At 33.9% G+C, this 16,623-nt stretch overlaps 1 protein-coding gene across 1 annotated transcript in view; it reads left to right on the top strand.

Moving 5' to 3' along the window:
* The window catches only part of FSIP2 (fibrous sheath interacting protein 2), a 90,687-nt gene that overhangs the window by 52,340 nt on the left and 21,724 nt on the right, over positions 1-16,623 (top strand). The window contains exons 17-19 of the mRNA XM_032856084.1: positions 1,074-10,609; positions 13,271-13,765; positions 15,497-15,597. Of these exons, the coding sequence (XP_032711975.1) occupies positions 1,074-10,609; positions 13,271-13,765; positions 15,497-15,597 (10,132 nt within the window). The remainder of the gene's footprint in view (positions 1-1,073; positions 10,610-13,270; positions 13,766-15,496; positions 15,598-16,623) is intronic.

Genomic DNA, 16,623 nt, shown 5'->3' on the forward strand with positions numbered 1-16,623 from the left:
TTTTCTCTACCAAATCCATTCTCTATTTTCAGACATGTTCAGGGCCTTCCAGTGATTTTACTCCTGCTCCTTATTCCTTTTGGAATACTCTTTCCTCACTTTCTTCATCTCAACATAGCCAAAGCCTGCCTAGCAGTCAAAGCTCAGCTCTAAGCTTCCCATCTCCACAGTTTTGCCTAATATTACATGCAGAGGTATAACAGATGATTAAGTGTTGAGGAAGTTTTGTTTCTCTGGCTGCCACTTGAAGAAGTTGGCCATCCCAGGTAGGTATATGATTTTCAATAAATACTGTTTTGAATAGAAAAAAAGAAGAGAGGTGTGACACACTAAAATCTAAGGGTTAAAATACTACTGACACTGCAACCTATCCCTAACACTTCTGGAGTTTAGCACATTTTCATTTCAATCAAGTCATTGTTGTAACACATCTCTGTAGCTCCCTAAAAGTAATAGAGGGATGCCTGGGTGGCTCAGTCTCAGGTTACGTGTTGGGCTCTTGGTTCCGGCTCAGGTCATGATCTCACGGTTGTGGGATCGACCTCCCAGTTGGCTCTGTGTGCAGTGTGGAGCCTTCTTGTCCCTCCCTCTCTGCTCCTCCCCCCACCCAAACATATAAATAAATAAATTCTTTTCAAAAAAGTAACAGGTAACCTAACACTAAGTATTTTCACTAAAAAATAAATTTTAAATAATTACATGAGCCCTCTAGAGATTACTGCAGACAAGCTAAACTGTAACATCAAACTTGGAAATCAGTTTTCTGCTCCATGATTTCCAGCTTCTTAGAGCTCCTAACCCATCTAAGCAAGACAGATACCAGCACTTAACTGAGAGACTTGAATTCTTTAGGGTTATTTTCTCAATTTTCTGGCTAAAATTAAGATTCCACAGGTGGAATCCACAGGTGGGTAATAAATGTCTGAAGAAAACCCAATTTCTTTCTTGACTATGTTTTTCTTTTTCTTTAGGGAGATATTCCATAGGTGAAATTCAAATGTAAATAATTATCAATATATTGAATTTTACATATTTCTCTTTATGCATGCTAAAAGTGGTAATTTTTCTTCCAGTTTCCAGTGAGGAGAAGGTGTCTATTATTTCTACATTGTCAAGGAAAAAATGTGAATCAAAACAGCCTCTAAGAAGTATCTACAATGATTCTTCACTTAATCAACTTTGTGAATATCTCACTGAGTCTATCATTTACCATTTAACTTCAAGCATTTCTGGTAACACCAAAGATAGCAGAGAAAGGGAGAAAATACTGGAAAGCCAAAATGTAGGATTTAACAAGATTATTTCTATTGATTCTCAAACGTTTGAAAGCAGGTCAATTTCTATTGGAGAACTTGCTTTAAGTATTTCTGATATTGTTACTGAAATCCTTTTTAACCGTAACATTATAGATGTTGACATTACAAAGCAAATGCTTCCTTTAAAAACAAAATACATTTACTGCCCAAGAGTAGCTTCTGCTGACTTTGATAATCTCTTTCAGGATCTCTTAACAGGAGTGATTCATGTAATGTCCAAAGAAATAGGAATAAACCATCATCTGGAAAGCAATGGAAGAGAAAAATCATTTTCCATGTTTAGAAGAAATAGTGTGACCATTTGCAATGAAACAAATACCATGGAAAGACAGAAAGGCTTCAGAGATTGGAAATCATCTAATTACCAAACTGATCATCTCCTTCAAAAAAGTAAATTAAATTATCTGGCATGTAAGTTAGACAATCTGATTGGTACCCTAAAAACTCGTGAATCCAAAGAAGTAGTCAATAAAGTTTTTAATATTGTTTTAGATTTATTTTTACCAGATGAACATCCAAGTGAAGCCATGAATTCTGATAAAAAAGCAGGAACATTTTTTCCATCCTCAGATGATCAGCAAAGTAATAGCCTACTTGGAAATAACTTAGGCCTCACCCCCAAATCAGTTTTTCTTCTCAACATTGTGTGTGAGAAACTTATCAGAACACTTTTGGAAAAATGCACAAACACTGTTTTACTTGATAATAGCCCTCTTTCCAATGAAATATCAGCAGAAGAATGTAAACTTTTAAAAATACTGCCAAGTGTAGAAGATGAAGAATTTGATTACTGTAAGGGTGAAATGGACTGCGAACAATTTCAAGGAGATTATATGTCAGACTTTTTAGAAAATCTGGCAGGAATGGATCAAGATTTATTATCATCAGACTCTATGCTTACTGTTATTTCCCATAGCTTGGTTAAATCATTGATGGACAAACTATGTCACAGTGTACAACTCCCCCAAAGCCCACCTTTTGCAAACAAGCCTTTGAAGTATACAAGAAAAGAAATGCAGTCTAGTTTCATAAATGCAAAAGGGCCAGAATTAACAGAATTAGGACAAGGTAAATCCTTTTTAGGATTCATGAGTTACAATGGTAATGCTTTGACAGGATCCCTGAATAATCCCAGTGGGGTTAGCTCCAAAGTAAAAGCACCATTAGGCAAGAAATGTTCAGTAAATTCCACCTCTGTGTCACCTCTCAAAAGACAGGGAACAAAAGATGTGGATTCAATACCCATCCATAATAAGCTCTATCCAGGAGATATAAATACAGGTGTGTACTCAGCCACGTTTTTGGAGGAAATAATTTCAGAACTGTTTTTTAATCTCTCTACTTCACTGTGGGACAAAAACAAAAATATCACTGAGGACTGGCTCTATGAGATGAATACAATATTTGTCAACAATGTAGTCAATGAGTTTAATAAGGCACAAGTTACCGTTTTACGGAATGTTGAAGAAAGGCTGTGTTTTCCACCAATCCATAAAGAAACTATTAGTAGAATTGTTGACTCAGTTTATTATGATGTTTTACAGCAATATAAAGTGAAAGTGACCTGTGATGATAATCAAGCATGTGACAATACCTCAATAGCAGAACAAATAACTAATGGCATATTGTCAGAGATTTTAGATTACCAACTCCCATCTTGCTTCAGAGGAAAGCTCATTCCAAATTCCTATTACCCTCTCCAAGCTGAAATTATATTGCAGAAACTTCAAAATAACATGAGAAAATTTACTTCCCAGGTTAGGTCTTCAACAAGCTACAGCACCATGTTGTCCCACTCATTTTTGGAAGATATCATCCGAAGACTTTTATCTCAACTCATTCCTTCACCCAACAAGGCTTCCCCTTTGGGGAACAAATATTTCATGAGTTCTGATTTCAATGAAATGTCTACCTGTATAATAAATAAGGTTATATCAGCCATTTCAAAACATAAAATTTGGTTCACTATATATGATAATCAGTATCTATGTACTGGAAAAAACCTCCAGAAGATGGTGGATTCTGTTTATAGTAATATTGTGCAAATGTCCAAGTCTCTTGTTTCAATACAGAAAAGTATACTCAGCCGAAGCCCAATTATGATTGACCGAATAGCCAGTTTTATTATCCAAGAGATTATTGAAAATCATCTTCAGCCATTTTTGTGTGGAGAAGGTTTACCTCGTCCAAAGACTCCATTGGATGCAGTATCAAATATGGTTAAGCAGGTTCTTAATGAAGTCAGAGAGACACACAGATTCCAGACACCATCACCCTTAGGTATTTATCCTGAGACATTTGTAGGGGAAATTGTTGCCAGACTTTTATCAAAGATTTTTAGTCCAAAGCATGACACTGAAATTGAACTGGAAAATATGACCCAAAAAATAGTAAACTCAATAAATAGCCATTTTAACAAAGCTAAAATTCACTTTCTATATGATGACAAAAAACAATCTTACACCTCTGTAAATATAGATATTGTGGATGAACTTGTCACCTCAATTTATAGAAATGTTTTAAAACAGCATGGGCTAGACAACAAAGTTGATAAAGAGTCTAAAGACAGTGATATTTTTGTGGAAAATATTACCAATTTAATTATAGCAGCTATTTCAGATTACCTTCTTCATCCACTCTTTTCTGGCGATTTGTCATCATCTTCTCATTCAATTTCAATGGCTGAGAATATTGTTCAGGACATTCTTGATAACATCAGTAAATCTACCAAGCCAAGTCCGAGTTTATCTCCATATAACACTTTGCTTCCATACACGTTTTTAGAAGACATGATAAGAGTGCTATTATCTAGAATCTTTCCTTCTGCATCTAGCATTGTTCCAGACAGAGAAACTCCAAAAGACAGATCCAGAGCGAATTTCAATGAAATTGCTTCAGAGATAATCAGTGATATTAGGATGAAAATTTCCCAACATGAAATTCGATTTTCCAAAAATGAAGAAGAAACCAAGTTTGTTTATTCAGAAGATGATGTTCAGCATCTCGTTGACTCAGTATTCAAAAATATTTCACAAAACTCTGAGTCTCAAGAACCATTTGAGCAAGATATCACAAGCAGTAGTGATATTTTTATTAATAGAATAGCAGGGTTTATCATTAAACATATCTGTCAACAACATCTTCAGCCATTTGTGGATGGAAATGTATTACCTTCTTCATCATACACATATTTGGACAATAAGAAAAAGCCGTGGTTTTATGCCACTGTTTATTCCTCAACTTTTTTGGAAGATGTAGTCTCTGGGGTTTTAAGCAAAATACTCCACAGGGTATTAGGCATTGTACAAACAAAACCAGTAAGAGATTCAGAAGATGAACTGTTTGATAAAGCTGAGAAACTCATACATTTGATAACAGAGGAATTCTCAAACTTTGAAGTTAGCATTCTAGAAAATGCTGAGGAACAATTGTGTTTGCCTCCAGTGGAGAGAGAAATAGTCAAGAACATTGTTGATAAGGTGTACAGCAAACTTCTGCAAGAATATGAGATGGAAATAACACCTGACAAAGATTTTCTAAATGACACAAAGACATTAGCTGCAAGGATAACCAAAATCATCCTTGCTGAAACTTTTGATTTCCAAATTCATCCAAACCTTGTAAGAAAGCTTCCTTTAAAGTCACACTCCAAACTCAATACTAATGTTTTGATGAAGAGGGTTCAATGTAAGATTACCAAATCAAGATTTCAAAGGCAGACATCAACAATATATACTACCATGTTATCACATACTCATTTGGAAAAAATTGTCACTCAGCTTATATCTCAGATGAGTCCATTGGCCTCCAGAACAGAACACCCAACTACTACTCAATCAAATCTAAGTAATACAGTCATAAATCTGATAAATGAAATTATGTCAATAATTTCAAAACATGCAATATGTATTATTAAACATGGAAATGAAAAACAAAGTATGATTTCAGAAAAAGATATCCAGTCTATGGTTGATTCCATCTATGCTGATCTTTCATATTTGAATTTATACCAATCTCTTACAAAAGATAAAAAAGGTATAAGTAACATACCTGTTTCAAAAATAGCAAGTTTTATAATAAAAGAAATCTTTAACCACCATCTTCAGTCATTTTTATCTGGAGATAAAACTCTTGTTTCATCTTCAGTTGATCAAACATATAAACAGAATGTAGCAGATCCTAAACAAAGAGAGTTGTCCTTCATTGTGAACTCAGCTTTCTTTTTGGAGGAAGTAATTTCTGAGCTTTTATGTAAACTCCTTTATGCATTTTCACATAATTTCTTGGCTGCTGAAAACCCAGATACAGTAAAAACCAAAATTGCCAGCATTGTTACAACCTTAGTAAACTCAATTGTGCAGGAGTTTACCACATCAGAGATTTTAGTTGCAGATAACTTTGATAATGATCTGCGTTTTTCAGAAGGATATAAAGAAATTGCTCAAAAAACAGTCAATCTTATTTATGAAAAAATTTTAGATGAATATAAATCTCTGATTCAAGTATACAGGGCTATACAAAGTGACACTGTTTGTTTTGGAAGAAAAATATATTACTTGATATTAGAGGAAATTTATGATTATCAGGTGCAATCATTAGTTTCAGGAGAATTAGTGTCTTCTTCTTATTCTTCCCTGCAAGCTGATAATATCATCAAAAATGTGCTCAATGTAATCACAAGTGATTGCCATACCTTGCCATCATGTATTACTGTGCTGCCTCGTTCTCTTCTGGAAGATATGATTTACAAGCTGCTAGTGCATATCTTCCCTTCACCTGACACTGAAAGTGAAGTAAAAGAGGAAGAAGTTACCTCAGATTATGAGTTTATAGATGCAACTTCAAAGCTGACAGATGAAATTATCAAAGAAATTTCTGAACATGAGATCCATCTTGCCACAGCAGAGGAGAATGCAGAAACTATGCAATTAGAAATGATTGAGAATTTGGTTGACTCTATATGTAATAATATTTTGAAAAAATCTGAATTTCAAGCTGAAGTACAGAAAGGTGCAGACAAAAAAGGAGGCTCATTCCTCAGTAAAATAGCTGGATTCATCATGAAGGAAATCATGGATCATCATCTACAGCCATTTTTACATAGTGAAGAATCTTCCAGTGATGTATCTGATTATGGGCAAAAGTCTGTACTTAGTAAACCTGGTAAAGAAAAGACACAGCCTGCTCTATATTCAGCTACATTTTTGGAAGATGTAATTGTTGACCTTGTTCATAAATTTTATTCTCTTCTAAGTATTACTGAAGATTCTAAGAAAAAAGAAATGCTAGAGCCTGACATTGTGGGCTTAGCTATAAAATTTGCAAATTCTCTGATAGGAGAATTTATGAAAAGTAAAATTAAAGTTCTACCAAATGCTGAGGAAATGTTTTCTTTTCCACCAATTGATAAAGAAACAGTTGACAAGATATCCAATTTTGTATATGATCAGTTCATAAGAAAATATGGCTCTAGTGATATTCAGAAGGATGACAAAAATAACGTTGTAGCAGAAATGATTGCTGCTTTAGCTCAGAAGGCAATCTCTGCTTTCAAGATTCAACCACTTTTTTCAGGAGACTGGTCTTCCACCTTCTTTTCATTTCTAAATCCGGATAACATCACTCAAAGGGTTCAGCACCTACCACAGCAAACCTCTACACAGATAAACAAATGCTTGAAAGGGAATGAACTTGCTTTACCAAAACAATCATATAAATACACTTCTGTAACCACAGGCCAGAAAAATGTGTCAGACACTTTGGAAATAGATAGCGGTACAGTAAGTAGAAAGAAAAGTTTCAAAACTGAAGAGACATCAATGAAAAAAGGTGACATCCAAGATCCAGTAGTTACCTCTATAACTACAATTATGAAAAGCAACATGAATAACATGTTACCAGTGCCAGCTGCAAATGTGACAAATGAAAATAGAGAGACAGAAAATAAAATGGAAATTTCAATAAAATACGAGAATGTATCAGGAGTCACTTGCCCAACTACTAGTGTGAAACATAAAGACAGGCAGGAACCAGATTTGAGTGTAACTCTTAAAAATAATGAAATTGAGAAGATAAGCATATCAGCTTCAAAGGATGAGAGGAGACAAGGTAATAAGTTACACACACAATCTCCAGTAGTTACTGATGTTACAGTATATGAGGAGGAAATACCTGGACCAAATTTTGAAATAAACAATGTAAAGAAGATTGACAAAACAAGGGAAAATACATCAAAAGAGGAAGACAAGCCCTTTCAGTTATCCTTGACATCCAAAGTGAGGAACACAGAGACCACAACAGAAAATATTTTGAAAACAGTTATCCAAAAGCCAAAAAAAGAGGATGAAAAAGACCTTCCATCTCAAACAGATATAAATGAGAAACAGTACTCAGATTATGAATACGTTCAAAATGTCATTGAAAACATTTATGACAATATTTTAGAATTATATCCTTCTCCAGAATCAGCAGATTATTCAAAACCCCAAACTCCCCTAAATGATACAACATCACATGTAATTCAAGAAGTTCGCCAAGATTTTACACAGTCTGTTTCAACAAAAGATTCATCCCTCTCAATTAACAAAAATCTTCCAATCAAAGAGAAAGAGGAAAAAGAGAAAGTGAGAAGAATAGAAAGAAGGAAAGAGATAGAGAAAGAAAAAGAGAGAGAGAGTAAGAGAGGGAAAAAATCAGAAAATGTGAAAAATAAGGAGATTAAAAATGAACCTAGTAAATCAGACAGTCCTCAATACCCATCAAAAAGTAAACCTGGAATTGTTCCTGCTAAATTTTTAGAAGATGTTATCATCGAGATGGTTAACAAATTGCTCTTTTCTTCATCATCAGAAACACGAATAGATGACAGATGTCAAAATGTAAGTGATGATGGTAAAAATCAAGCTGAACTTTATGATATAGCTATGAAATTTATGGAGTCACTGTTGAAGGAATTTTCAGATGCTCAAATTAAGGTATTTAGGCCACATAAGGGAAATCAGTTTTTTCCACCTGTTGATAAAGTGTCATCAGTTCCTAAAGCACTTCCCAGGCATAAAGAAACAACTACAGACAAAACATCATCCAACATTAACAAAATAACTGTGGATAAAATGCCACTTATGCATAAAATGACTGAAACACTGTCATCAAATAAGATACCCTTCCTAGATAAAATGCAAGTAATTGATAAAACATTGGTCAACAAAGTTGTCCATTCTTCTGTGTGCAATATTTTGAAGGAATATAAATCTCAAGACTTGATTTGTAAGAATATTAAAAATAATGGGGAAAATTTAGCACGAAGACTAACCAGTGCAGTGATAAATGAAATTTTTCAACATCAACTTAATTTCATATTTTGTGATGAGGTTCCCACTTCAGCATGTTTGCCTCTGGAATCTAAGGATGTTGTTAGAAAGGTCCAAAAGGTGGTACAAACAGCCAGCAAAGAATGTCAACCATTATCACCATCTACTATCATGCTGCCTCATGAATTTTTGGAAAATGTTATTTCTGCTCTTTTAGCCAAAATTTTTTCAACATTATCCAACAATGAAGTAGAAACATCTGAGTACAATTGGTTCACAGAACTGGATTTCCTTCAAATGAAATTATTAAATACAGTTACAATGGCAATCTCCAAAGATAAAGATATGACCATACAATATGTGGAACCTTTACATCCCAATGATGATGAAATTATTCAATTAGTGATTCATTCTATTTATAATAATCTCTTGTCACAGTATGGATCACAAGAGATAATACAAAATTGTGTAGCCAGCGGATGCAGAATCCTTTCAGAAACAATAGTTGACTTAGTCCTGAAAGAAGTGACTGGCAGTCAATTGCAAAACTATTTTTCTGGAGAGCTAACTCCACATCAGTGTGCAGAAGTTGACAGTGTTGTTGAAAATATTCTTAAAGATGTTATCCAAACTCCTGATGCTCTCCAGCCTCAACCATCACACGTTCGTATACTGCCTTATAATATAATAGAAGAAACTGCTGTAAAATTTTTATCAAAGCTTTTATCTGTATTTCCAAAAGTGGATAAGGAAAGAACCAAATCTCTAGAAACTGACATGCAAAAAATAAGCTCAAAAATATTAAATTCAATACAAGAATTTATCTCCAAAAGTAAGATTAAACTTGTACCATCAGCCAAGCAATTCCCCACTGTACCTTTAGCTAACAATGAAACTATTGAAAAAGTAGTTAATTCTGTTTATGCCAGTGTTTTAAAGCACTCTGGCTCGCACACTTCTGTATTTAAAGATTTAATGGGTAAAAGTAATGTCCTCTCTGATATAATAGGTCTTTTAATGGTGAAGGAAATTTCCAATTCTGAATTTCAACCTCAAGTAGAGGACAAAGTATCAAGTTCAGGATTAGTTCTGGAAGCTGTCAAAATTATGGAAAAAGTGCTCAAAACTGCTGATGAATTTAAGTCTCAGGAAAAGTCTTCATCCAAAAAAGGTTCTATGTTAGATGCCTGGTTTTTAGAGGAAGCATTGGCCTTGTTTATGGCTAAGATACTAAAGTTGCCAAGTGCCTCAAGCAAAGATGCAAAAAATTTATCAAAGCCCGAGTTAAATAAAATTGCATCTCAACTGACAAAATCTGTGACAGCTGAAATTTCCCAAAGTAATATTAATCTTGTTGCTGCTAATCCTGAAGAATACCTTTTAAATCCAGAAAGTATAGAAATGATTTCTCAGGTTATTGATTCTGTTTACAGTAATGTACTCCAACAGTCTGGAACCCAGGAAGAGCTTTATGATGACATAAAATGTACAAACACTGTTTTCCCTAGAAAAGTGGCTAGTTTAATTATTAGTGGAGTTTCACAATTTCCATTAGATACGGTTACCAGAAAGAATTCAAAAGCTAATCTCTTTGGAAATCTAGATGTTGATAGAATTATTCAAAAGGCCCAAAAGCATGCTGCTATTGATATAACACATGAGTTAGAGGAAGAAGAGTCATATCAAGATTCAACTGGAAATTTTCCAATTAAAATAGTTCCTCATTTTGGGAATAAGCCCATCAAAATAGATCCAGAAATTATCTCAGAACACTTAGCAGTAATTTCTGTAAAAACTCAACCTCTTGAGAAACTCAAGATGGAGTGTTTAAAAAACACTGGACATAGTATAACAGAACTGAGAAAGGCATCAATAAATGGGAGAAGCAACTCCTTACCAGACACATCCAATGTAGAAAAGATAAAGAGAGAGAGACGTTCCTCACTGAATAAGTTGGGACGACTGGATGTAAAACCCTTTGAGGTAAGTGCAAAACCAATAGTAAAAACATAAGTGAATAATGAGACATAATGGTTCTGTGATTCCCTTCCTCCAACAGGCATATGGAAATGCATTTTTGTTGTTACTGTCAAGCCCTATAGGAGAACTGGTTGCATGGGTTCATCCATATAGTCATATAATTTACTGGAACTTGCCATATCAGCTTAGGCGCTCACTCTAAAGGTCTCAGGCAAGTTTTTTTTTATGAAAATCAGTTCAGAGTGGTTTTTTTTTTTAAAGAACAAAAAGGCAGGGACCTACCCTTAACAGTAAAATAAGGCTGACTATTTATAATCTTCAATTGCCAATTCAGAAGAGACATAATCCTCCATAGCTCCTGTAAGCTCTTTATTGTGGATATCAAAAGCAGTTTTAAAAGGCCAGTTAATAGAATATCAGGATATATGAGGTTTCGAAAACTATCTACAAAAGTTTAAAATAGTTTAATTCCTCAAACTTATAGCTTATACGGTGGTAATCTTTTTACTTTTAGCAATATTTATTAATAAACATTCCACTAAAAATCCTAGATTATAATGGTTTATTATTATTTCACTTCAATTATATTAGCTTCTTCAAATTTTTCTATACTCTCAGTAAGTGCCCAGTTTCCCCTTTTACCTGTATTCTAGACCTAGGGCAGCTACCCTAATGCTGCCATTTTGATGAACCAATTTCCTCTTGCTATGAACCTAGGTCTGCCTTAAAGCTCCATACTAGGGCCCCAAATACATTAAACTAAGTAGGACTTTAAAATATCAAAAGTATGTCCTTGTTACATGGAAACTATACCACTGAGGACAGAGGGATTGTCTGGCCTATACATTTACACTGACCTACACATTTTGATTTTTGTCAAATCCCCTTATATTGATGGTGTTCACTCATTAGAAGACTGAGTGTACTTTGGGAAATAATCTGTGGCCTGGGGCAAAGTTTTATAGACCTTTTCTCCCTTGAGCATAAACTTGAATTTTTTTCCAATGCTATTCTACAATACACTGAACTAAGTCTTAGGGCTGGTAAATATGTTAATTAGTGCTTTATGTTTTCATACTCAAATACTGAGATCATCATGAGCTGAGGCATAATTTAATCTTTTTTGCCCTAAACTTTTTGGATCAGAGGACAGTCCTTTTCACCCTTAAGTTTTGTTCTTATATATGTGTTCTTATCATTCTATTAGCATATTATTTAGCAGTCTTCATTTATATACAAGTAATCCCTTGGGGGTTTAATTTGTGTGAATAGACTGTAGAATAACATTACTCAAAATTGGTTTTTAATTATCTGTAGAATTTTCTGTCACAAATCTTACTTTTAGTCATTGCCTCTCTTTATTTAAGTCATTTATAGACCACACCAAGCATAAAAGAGAATATTTAATAAACCAAAACAATCACCTGTGTCTTTTTAAGGGGAAGAAAAGCCATCCTAAAAATTAAAAAAAAAAAAAAGTATATTAAAGAAATAGATACAGAGAACTCTATTAAGACACATGATTTTTCTGAATCTGGGTATCAACACTGTCTATCTCTAGCATAGGGACAGAAAAGAGATAAAAGAAAGGTAGATTGGATAAAAGAACTTAGACATTTGATGGCTCTATAACAGGGCTTTGTTTTCTGTTTTGAGTAGTATAGATTCCCAACACACCAGGCATATACATCTCAAAATTATGTACAGTAATAAATTCCAAAACCATAGGGGATGATTTTTGATTTTCTAAACCATTAATTCCCCTTACTGACACAGAAAATCAAAATTGATTGTGTTTTAATTTCTTTAAAAAGCTGTTTCTGTATCTTTCCACAGAAGATATTCTTTTAGGACACCATTGTCTGAAAAATTGGCTCACAGTATTACAAATGATGTTGAGGTTTATGATTATTAAGTCAGTTTGGAGGTTCTGTGGTATCATCAAAAACAGAAATTAGAGAAATTCTGTTATCTATAATTGTCTTTTCTTTGATTTGTCTTTAGACATTGGAAATGGAAAGTAAGACTTGACTAGAAGGGTAAAAAAAATTAAGACTTGTTTTGACAATTCTTTTGGAAAATATAACCAAAGGTTCAGGAGTGGAAGAATAAGGATTAAGGAGTCAAAGACCTTCACAAGTCTGGTTATTCATCATTTTTAAAAACCAAGATCAGACAATATCTTGATTTTTTTTTATTGACTATACATACATTTAGGATTCTCTATGATTGTCTATCTAGAATTTTAGAAAAATAGATTATAGTGTCTATTCTGTTCCAAAACTTTGAAGGTCAATGAAAAAACAAAAATTAAATTATGAAGCAACAAAATTTAAGTTTAATTTAATTTAAGTTTAAGCAAAAGAAAAAAGAAAGAAAAGAAAAGAAACCAGTGTTAGATGTTCCTCTATACTTTGGAGTAAGTTTTGATAGATTAATATGATCTTTGGAATATAAATGAAATGTTAGACACCACAAATATTTTTCATAACTTTCATTTGTTTCCTTTTTTAAAAACATTGTTAATATACAAATAGTGGCATTTGAAGATAATACTCCTTAAACTGAAACTATAAGTCATATTAAAGTAGTTAAATTATAATAGAACCACAGGAGATTGATTGAGGCATTTGTTTTTAATATGCAATGTACCTTCAATTCCAGGCTGTTTGCAGAAATTCATTTCAGAATATAAGAAAGCCTGATATCACCAAGGTAGAGCTTTTAAAAGATGTTCAGAACAAAAAAGATCTTATCATTCGGTTAGTAGCTCATGATATTGATCAAGAAGATTCAGCAAGTACCATAGAAGAGGAACTAATGTCTGAAGATGAAGTTGTTTTAAAAGAGATTGTACAAGAAGAATGCTTAAGAGAACAATTTGAAGACCAAGTGAAAGAAGCCATGAAGCCAGTAGAAAGCAAAGTTGTCTCTCCCAAGCCAACAATAAGCACAAGCAGCCTGAAAAAGTTTTTGTCTCTAAGCAAATGTTGTCAGCCTACTTCCAGTGTAAATATTGAAAGTACTGAAGCAACCTCAAATCATATAATAGAACCAAAAGAGAGAAAACTTAAAAGAGCTATTGCTGAGATTGACATGGCCACATGCTCAGCAACCATGACTGAAACAGGCTCTCAGGAGAAAAAAACACAGAATAAGGTGAATGAGAAACATAGCTGTCAGTGACTGATATCAATGGAAAGAGTAGAGATCTTCAGAAATTCTGTTTGAGAATGTATCTTAATTAGCCATAAAAGAATACTAAAATGGTTCCAGTCTCCTCCTAAGCCTAGTAATATTTATGATATGAAAGAAATCATTAACAGATAAACCCATGAAACTCAATGGAGGGAAAGCAGATAATGGAAAGAGACCTAGATTAGTTAGAAGCCCAAGGAAAACATAAAATAGAAACCATTGAAAAGAAATGCAAGCTAATTATTTAAATCTATAATTTAATAAATTTCAGTCCCTTTGTATTTTGGCTGGTAAATATCCATTGAATATTTTGTGTAAAGAAAACTTATACAGGTAGGATAGGACTAGACATTGGGTCAATGTAGGAAAAAGTTAAAAAAAAAAAAAAAGATTCATACAAATTTAGATTGTCTGGGTCTAAATCCTGACTCTCACTTAATAGCTATGTGTGCTTTGGGCAAGCTACATAGCCAGCTTATTTAGTTACTTAGCCAACATGCCCAAAATTAACAAGTTAATCAAAATATTTTAAATGTCACCCTTATAACCAGCCCATAAGCTCCACTATCATCACGGGGTATAGCTATTGTCCCTAAAATCACACCCCTCAAATGATGGTCTGGATTTCAGTGATCATTGGGGTATGGCCCTGTCCAAAAACTGGTACCAAAACTTGTTTTTGGAAAGGGTGTATGATTTAGGATTTCCTGGTAAGAAAATTCTATTGAGTATCCACTTGACATGATTCCTGGGTATGTACAAAAGCTGAGATGAACAAGAGAAAAAGAACAGAGATACAACTCTGTTCAATTCAGAAGCTTAACAAGTAAATTATCTTAATGCATATTCTGATCTATCTGTTGGGAAGCTATGTGTGATTTCATGACCAGATGCAGTCTTCAGAATAATTTTCTTGAGCCTCATAGTCAGAAATGCTGGCTTCATAGATAACTAAAGAAATATTATAGCATAACATTTGCAAAACTCAAAATGGAGGGATGCTTGGGTGGCTCAATGGGTTGTGTCTGCTTTCAACTTAGGTCATGATCTCAAGAGTCCTAGGATGGAGCCCTGTGTTGGGCTCTCTGCTCAGCAGGGATCCTGGTTCTCTCTATCTCTCTGCCCCTCCGTCTGCTTGTGCTCTCTATCTCTCTTTCAAATAAAATCTTTAAAAAAAAATTCAAAATGGATTATATGAACAATAATCCCAATAATAGTAGCTTTTGGGGATTTTAAGAAATATCACAATAAAGATATTCTCATAAAAAATACGGCCATGAAATCACATGACTTCCCAACAAAGAGAGTACATATTAAGCTGGTTGACTTTAAAAACTTCTGAACTGACCAGAGTTATGTCTCTGTTCCTTTTCTTTTTGTACTCAGTAAAATAAGATTTAAAATATTTGTAAAGTGCAGAAATGGAAAACTATATTCTTCAAATACTGTTTAAATTTATATTAAAAACTATTCAAACTCCAATATAAAATATAGATCATCAGCACTGAGTCATTTCCCAAAAAAAATTTTTTTTGAAAGAGACCTTTTCATTAGAATTAAGAGATTCATCTTTTAAGTAATCTCTAGAATTTTTTTTATTATAGTGTAGATTCGAGTGCAAAGTGTGCCAATAAGGTGAGAAAGTACATGTCAAACTCGACTTTATGTAACATATGTTTTTCACTTCTCCAGAAAGAAAAAAGGAATCCTAGTACTGAACCAACACATTACTTCATACATAGAATCATGAGTTCATCTTCATACAACCAAGAAGATCTGATTTCATCTACCAGGTATATGAAATTAAAGCAATACAAAAATAGAAATCTGAGATGAAAATAATACTTATGGGAAGAATAGGGTCCCTGGTAAAACTATGGTTGGGCAAGTATTCAGCCTTGGACTTTACCTTACTCCTTATTCTTCCCTCCTACACCTTCTCACTGTGGAGAATTCCTGAGGCAGTCCCCTTTCTACCTGATCCCTCATTTTCAGTTACCTGGTTTCTACATCTTTGTAGTATAGCAGTGTCTTGGATCAAGAATTTGCTAGTGTATTTGGTTTTGGTTTTGATTTTTAACCGGGGAGATAGGCACAGTGATATCTGCACTATCACCCCAAGGAGTTCCTGCTCAACCTTCTTCAGTAGCTAAATGTTCCAGTGTATGTAAATGCTTGTAAGAAGAATTCAAAGATGAAAGGGGCATTGTAAGGTAGAGCATTCAGAGATGAAGTCTGGAAAACAACGGAGTTTGATATGGGCCTCTAAGTATAGAGAGCATTTATATAAGAAGATAATTCAGATTTGGACAACTATAGGAACAAAGTCGGGAGTGTGTGGCAAACAATTACAGAGGACAGTGACAATAAAGTATACTGTAGACTTGAAATCTAATAACTATATCTAGGAGAGTTAAAAGTTGTTTAAAATTGTTAAGTTTATGAATATTCTTATATTCATATACTTATAACCCAGAAGAGGTAACATTTTCAATTATAGGAGAAGGAATGGGTATAAAGAGAAAAATCTGTCTGGTTACATTTCTTTTCACATAGCATTAAGGAGTTGTTTCTTTTTGACACGGACTCTGACATTATTTTGGGGATACCCATCATTGCCTCTCTTTCCTGCATAATGGTTATTTTAAAATACATTATTAATGTGAGCACCTCTCTATTGTTTATATCAATGATGAAGACAGAAGGCATAGATGATATCAAATAAAAGTCAATTTGGTGCAAGATGGCAGACCAGGAAACTACAGGCCCTTGTCTCCTCAGGGAAACAAACACACAAAAACTATAGGCTGATAAAATAA

Source organism: Lontra canadensis, unplaced genomic scaffold (genome assembly GCF_010015895.1).
Source record: "Lontra canadensis isolate GAN:19392208 unplaced genomic scaffold, GSC_riverotter_1.0 scaffold11, whole genome shotgun sequence".
Classification (NCBI taxonomy): domain Eukaryota; kingdom Metazoa; phylum Chordata; class Mammalia; order Carnivora; family Mustelidae; genus Lontra; species Lontra canadensis.